Source organism: Passer montanus, unplaced genomic scaffold, assembly GCF_014805655.1.
Source record: "Passer montanus isolate IOZ18808 unplaced genomic scaffold, ASM1480565v1 scaffold19, whole genome shotgun sequence".
Lineage (NCBI taxonomy): Eukaryota > Metazoa > Chordata > Aves > Passeriformes > Passeridae > Passer > Passer montanus.
Genome location: NW_024366480.1, coordinates 8255450 through 8262364, shown reverse-complemented (window position 1 = coordinate 8262364; position 6915 = coordinate 8255450). Strand labels below are relative to the sequence as shown.

The 6915-nt window shown below is 38.2% G+C and overlaps 1 protein-coding gene across 2 annotated transcripts; it reads left to right on the top strand.

The window, feature by feature from the left end:
• The first annotated feature begins 2083 nt into the window (after window positions 1-2083).
• On the top strand, window positions 2084-6631 carry MC5R (melanocortin 5 receptor). 2 transcript variants are annotated; one of them, XM_039706297.1, is made up of 2 exons: window positions 2084-2320; window positions 3152-6631. In XM_039706297.1, exon 2 carries the CDS (start codon window positions 3238-3240, stop codon window positions 4213-4215), a length of 978 nt encoding a protein of 325 aa, XP_039562231.1. In that variant the 5' UTR covers window positions 2084-2320; window positions 3152-3237; the 3' UTR covers window positions 4216-6631. The 2 variants fall into 2 exon arrangements, with proteins under 2 accessions (XP_039562231.1, XP_039562232.1); XM_039706298.1 differs by having other exon boundaries at window positions 2084-2312; window positions 3152-4221.
• The last annotated feature ends 284 nt before the right edge of the window (window positions 6632-6915 follow it).

The following is a 6915-nucleotide window of genomic DNA, read 5'->3' as shown; positions in this document are numbered from 1 at the left end:
TCATCTCATCCTTTAACATAAGGAGAAACGGGTCTGCACCACTACCCAGGCAATCTTTCTGTAAGTTTTGTAAATAAAGGACTTTATTTGGTGTAGCATAGGCAATTGTACCAAGGTTTACACCTGCAGTGTCTGGCTTGTGGAACAAGAATCGAAAGGCTGATTCATAATTTATATGTAAGAAACTTGGCATTGCTCTAAGGAATATCAGCCAAACTACCCAGTTTGATGTGTAATTATTTCCTGCAATTGGCTGGTTTGCTGAGCCCTACCAGGTACACTGAAAACTTTTGTAAAGCAGTTAAGCTGGTCTGCAAAGAACTTTGTTAAACTGAACATACAGAGCAACTTGTAAATGGAATGAACAGAACCTAACAAGAGACAATGTGATATACAGCAACAAAAAGCAAGTTGGGTACTGCAAGAAGAGTAATTGGAAGGGAAAAGAATACAATGTCTGCACAGTTCTTGCTAGATGTAAGAACACAGGAACGAGTAAAATTTGCTGTTAGGTATCTGACTTCCAGGACCTGCAATGGGAATATCAAAAGCTATGAGAAAGATAACCAAAGTTAACTAAGGTAAGTTAACTTTGCTTAAACATGTTACCAAAAATATGCTTTACATTAAAGAACAGAAAGAGGATTGCAGATGATGTTTCTCTATTCTTTTCTTTTGGTCATAGCAAAGAACTAAGAGCTCAGAACTGGCACATGGATGAGATACAGCAGGCAGTGTGTGTGTTCAGCAGATGGCATGATCCACTCAGATTTAACAGCTGCACTTGAGCATAATTTGTGACCTCTAGTTTGTGATAATCTAAAGTCTCCTTCCAGTACTGGCGAGAAGGGATAGGCAAAGTTAATCTCTTGACTATAACTCTATAATGCCAAAAGAGCCATTTTACTCAAAATGATAAAATAAATGCTTTTTACTGTCACCCTTTGTGCAGGGACTATTTGTACATAAAAATATTTCATATAACAGCCCAGGTGTTTCTGCATCCCTAGAGTTAAGGGTTAGAGTGAAGCCAGCAGCAACAATAGAGAAACCTACTGTGGAGCATATTAATTAGAAATAGGGATTTATCTGCTTTTCAATGATAAACCTTAGCTGAACACTGAAAACACAAAAATGGCACAGGAATTTGTTGGTGGTGCTTTAAGAAAAATGCTGTAGGTTAAAAAGAAGCAATTGGATCTGTTATACACCATGAAAAACCTACACCCACTGATTTTTGGAAAAGCGGTGATTTGGAGAAGCAGACACTTCCTGTGTCAAGTGTTAACTTCAAATTCTGCATGGTATCTGACTGTCTGGTTAGCAGCTAAGAAGAAGGGCATTTGGCAGTGTCAGGAAGGTTTGTGCTTTGCATTCCCCAGCCTGCACCTGGGAGCAGAGACCATTTGTTAAAGACTTGAACTGATTTTGCCACCTTCCTTTTGGCTCAGGAGGAGTATGGCTGCCTTGTGCTAGACCCACAGAGGACCTTCAGCTACTGGAATACTGAGCACTGAGTTTAACAGCTCTTGGGCCCCTGGGGGAATTCACATCCATCTTGGGGAGCCCGGGCTCCTGGCATGATATACTGCTCCTTCCATTTCTACACTGAAATCTCTATTCTAGCAAGCAAGCTGTTTATTTGTTCAATTGTTTTAATACAAATTATTTAAATTTGGCTTTGACTTTGAATGTATGTTCTCTAAGTTTTTTAACAGTGGTTTCTTATTTCTGAAAAAATCCCAGCAAAGCTGAATATGAGAAAAATGCTTATAACAGTAATAAGCCTCTCACTTCAATAATAGTATTGTCTCCTGTTTTGGAGTACTATTTTAGGATGGACTTATTGTCAGTGTACTAGAAACAACAAAGAAAACAAAGAAAACAAAGTAAAGGAGTATGTCTTGTACATTTCCCCCCTTTAATATTATAGAAAGCTCATAATGAACTTCAGATCAGAATTCCTGTTCAGTTAGAAAGAGACGGGAAGGCCACTAGATGGTGGTAAAAACCCAAGCCTTTGCTATGAGATCTGTGGAAAGAGAAGTCCAGGGGGGCAAAGAAGGGGAGGAGGAGCCACAGTTTGAGTACTGAAGTCATTATTGCTCGGAGTCTATAAAAAGGCAGTTGCACAGTAAGTAATTTATACGTGGTCAGCTTTGACTCTATGGATTTCCTAATTCCTTTCCCTCTATTTTTTTTCATATTTTGCCACCAAGGAGTCCCCAGCTCCAGATGTCAGGGGGGCTGAAACTTCAGCTCTCTGGAGGAAATGTTGCAGATGAGGAAAAGCAGCTGAAGGAGCAGCTCTGGTAAATAGGTACAGTAAATTCTTGATTGCAAATAAAAAGGGGCTCTTTGAAAATTGTTTAGCATTATATGCTTGGAATTTTTATTTGCAACAAGTCACTGACAATCAGCTCTAAATGTTCCTTTTATTAAAAATGTGATGAGTTATAACTTTCTCTAAATATTGTCATTACCAGAAAACCATTGAATGAAATATTCTGGATTTGGAAGAGAAAACTTCTTTTACAATAGAAATCTACTCACACCAATTCTGTCACTTTAGAGTATCCTGAAATGTATAGATTTGCCTTGGTTAGGTGTTTGATACCAAGCTTTTAAATGAGCATTTTAACACTGCACAGATAAGGTGTTTATAATATAGTTCATGCCAAATTATATGTACAAAGGTCAGTAAAACCATTTAAACCTTTTACTGAAAATGTTCTATTCTTCATTGTGTCAATAATAGAAACTTTATATCGTATTCAAGTGAGCAGTTTCTGCTGGACCTAATGCTACATCCTCCTGCATTTCTGGGGTCTGAGAGCTGAGACTGGGAAAACTGTGTTTTGTTTGCTTTTCAGCAGAACTTCCAGAACATTCTGGGGCAGTACTCCAGGGAACCAGATAGAATAAACAAAACTATAAATGAAGAGTGCAGGAATCTTTTCATCAGTTTGTGATTTTAATTTCTGAGTAAGGATAGGTAAAAAATCTCTGAGCCCACCAAAGTTTAATTCAGAATCAGTGAAGAAATGTGGTGTGGAAGAGATGGGACATGTACAAGACAAATTAAATATAAATGGCTGGTATTTATATTGTCAACTTCTCCCTGTAATCTTCATGCTATATTTTTTTTTAGGCAGGATCTTCTGCCTTCTGGAAAATGCATTTACCACACTCCTTGACAAGCCCTTCAGAAGGAACAGAATGTGTTAGCTCCCAGAGATGAACACGTCCTCTCAATTCTATGTTTCTGAACTAAACCTGAGTGCCTTTGGTAGCAACTTTACTCTGCCTACTGCAAAGACCAAGTCATCGCCATGTGAGCAAGTGGTCATCGCAGCTGAGGTGTTCCTAACTCTGGGCATTGTAAGCCTCCTTGAAAACATACTAGTTATATGTGCAATAGTTAAGAACAAGAACTTGCACTCACCCATGTATTTTTTTGTTTGCAGTTTAGCAGTGGCTGACATGCTGGTTAGTGTGTCTAATGCTTGGGAGACCATAACCATATACTTAATAAACAATAGACACATCATTATGGAAGATGCCTTTGTCCGTCATATAGACAATGTCTTTGATTCAATGATCTGCATATCTGTGGTGGCTTCCATGTGCAGTTTGCTGGCTATAGCAGTAGACAGATATATCACTATCTTCTATGCCCTGCGCTATCACAACATCATGACAGTGAAAAGGTCAGGGCTCATTATTGCATGCATCTGGACCTTTTGCACAGGCTGTGGCATTATCTTCATTCTTTATTATGAATCAACTTATGTGGTCATTTGTCTCATCACTATGTTTTTTACCATGTTGTTCCTCATGGTCTCACTGTACATCCATATGTTCCTCCTGGCTCGTACTCACGTGAAGAAAATCGCTGCCTTGCCTGGGTACAACTCTGTCCGTCAAAGAACCAGCATGAAAGGAGCCATCACTCTGACTATGCTTCTTGGCATCTTCATTGTTTGCTGGGCTCCATTCTTCCTTCATCTCATCCTGATGATCTCCTGCCCTCAAAACCTCTACTGTGTTTGCTTCATGTCTCACTTCAACATGTACCTCATCCTCATTATGTGCAACTCGGTGATCGACCCCTTGATCTACGCCTTTCGTAGCCAGGAAATGAGGAAGACTTTCAAAGAGATAATTTGTTGCTATAGCCTGAGAATGCTCTGTGGGTTATCAAACAAGTATTAAGATAACAAAACCAAACAAGGGAAGAGAAAACATCTTCCTGCATCCTGTAATTCTGGTGAAATGCCTATGGAACATTTTCTCCGTTCAGCTGTCATGATTCCCACAGCAATCAGAAACCCTTTTTTAACATGTGATTTTACATTTCTTTCCCTCCACACATCCCTCATGCTGGTGGTTGGAGCTACTCAGTGCATCTGTATTATAGAGAAAAAGGATATTTTGGAAAAAGGATATTTTTGAATCTCATTTACTCTATTGAAGTTTGGAATTTATCAGAGGATTATACAGGGAAAACCTTATTTTTATTTCTGCTAAATGCAATGCTTGAATTCTGCCATGTGAATGAACCCTCCAGCCTCTCAATGTGTGTTTCTTTTGGTGTTATTTGTCTCTCTAGATATGAAAAAATAATAAAAATTTATCTCTCTAGATAAAAACAAGCATGGCTTATTTTCATGCCCAGAATTAACAAGGAAGTTTTTTGCTATTTCCTTCTGAAGACATAAAATGAGAGAAGTAGCTCCAATTATCAAGATCCACATACCTTGGTCAGCAGTTATGATCAATGTACATGCACATATCAGCAGTCTTGTATTCCAGTCATGACTGTTACTGTCATAAAATTCATATTGTGTAAGATGCCAATGTTACCATGAGATTTTCCAGGCTGGATACAGCACTTTGTGATATATGACTATGTATGTTCAAATCACTCTGAAGCAAGATGTACCACAGGTGGATTTTAAGGCTGAATATGAAGGCTGAGCTGATTCTAGTTTGTCTTTTTTCTTTATTTGCCACGGCTAGGGAAGAAAAGGGAACACAGCCTGTAGATATTAGTGCAATATTTTGTGGAGATGGAAAGACTGAGTGAGTGGCTGCCTTTGTATAGACATTAGAAAAGCCTTTTGGATGTGAAGAGCTTGTGTTACTGTAGATTGCATCCTTCAAGTTGGGAGAGACAAAACAAGTTTGATAATCAAAAGGCATGGCAGGCAATGGCAAAAAAAGGATTTCAAAACATCAGGTACATGTAGCTATAACAGAGTCCTGACTTTTGTTCCCTAAACAAACAGTATTCCTCCTAGCTGAGAGGATTCTAAGCTAAAACCCTCATGCCTTTTGTGTGAGTAGTTTGCATCTAGTCATGCTTTCGTAAACCTGCTGTTCTTCAACAGCTGTGTAATGTGCAAAATACTGGGCTTACAAAAGAGGGAGGAAGTGCAACTTTGGTATTTCTTGATGGCCATGAATGGTGCATATCTTGTGCTGTGATTTAAGTTATGGAAAGATTCCAAGTGGTGTTGAACTGCTGACTAGATAGGTGAATATATCTTGAAAAAACCAAACTCTTCCTTCTGAAGTTTGGAAGAATAATGCTTGTTATACTTGGTTTATACATGCTGTAAAACTCTTGTTTATCAGCACACAGTTTATGATTTATTCAATGAGCGTTAGGTTATACTTTCAAGGTGAAAGTCCTGCTTGGGTTTTAGGAAATTTATTTCCTATGAGGGTGGTCAAATATGTGAATAGGTTCTCAATGGTTGCGCAAAATCCATCTTAGAAATTTTCATCTTTAGAACTTGACTTGACATCACCCTGAAAAATCTGCACTAAATTGAAAGCTGACTCTAACTTTGAAGTTGACCCTGCTTTGAACCCCTAGAAGCAGATTACCTCCACAGGTGCCTTCCAACACAAATTATTCAGCGATTCTATGACACAGTTTGCATATTATGATAAAATTATATTTTTCCCCTCCTAATTTTATGTCTTGTGTAAGAAAAATTGGAAAGTATTCCCCTCCACACACTTAGAGCCTACTTTATGTCTTCATTTGCTTAGGAGGTTTCTGACAGGAGAAGTAAGATGCACCTTTAGCACCAGAGTTATACATTTTGTCTGCTTAAAATTTACAATTCCTCCAGCTCACATATATCTCCCTCTGACATGAGTGGGAATGTTATCCTCAGTGGAGATACCTTATTATGCTGACTGATATACTGGTTATCAGTGCACTAGGGGCTAGAGTCTTCCTTCAGCTATATCTGAAAATGGGATTTCAGAGAATGCTGGTGGTCAGTAGTGAGAATCTTGCCTTTTTTCAGCCCATCTCTTAATCCTATCCATAAAAAACCTCTAAATGTTGGCTCTTGCACCTATGAATGTAAATGACAAAAGGAGACAGTTCCACTGCATAGTGAAAGGCACCAGCTGATGTAAATAAATCATTAAATCTTCACTGGGTATGGCAAATAAGACAGTTTTGTACATAATTGTAAATTAGCTAAGGGGAAACCAAAACTGTAATAGCTTAAGGTATTTTCTTGAATTGCATATTACTCTTTTTTTGTTTTGTTTGAAGTCTGTTTGATGTATAAACATAGACATATGAAGAAACTATTAAACTGGATTGCTGGCAACTCCCACATTTCTGGTTATTCATTGTAATGTTTCTGCTACATTATTCACAGAGGGAATATTGCATTACAGACTTTCATATCTCATTTAAACAGGTGCCTTCTTAAGAACCATTCTGAATGAGAGTTACAGACTAATACAGTGTATTTCCATTTATACCTATGTTCGCCTTGGTGTCAGCATCACATCTTCATGATAAACTTTACCGGTGGGGAGCTGAAACAACTTAAAAGCAAAATGAAAGTATTTTCAGAACAGGCTAGAACATTTCCTGCA

Bases quoted from the DNA above. Each gene is read 5' to 3' on its own strand.
- MC5R (XM_039706297.1), top strand. From the start codon at position 3,238: ATGAACACGTCCTCTCAATTCTATGTTTCTGAACTAAACCTGAGTGCC.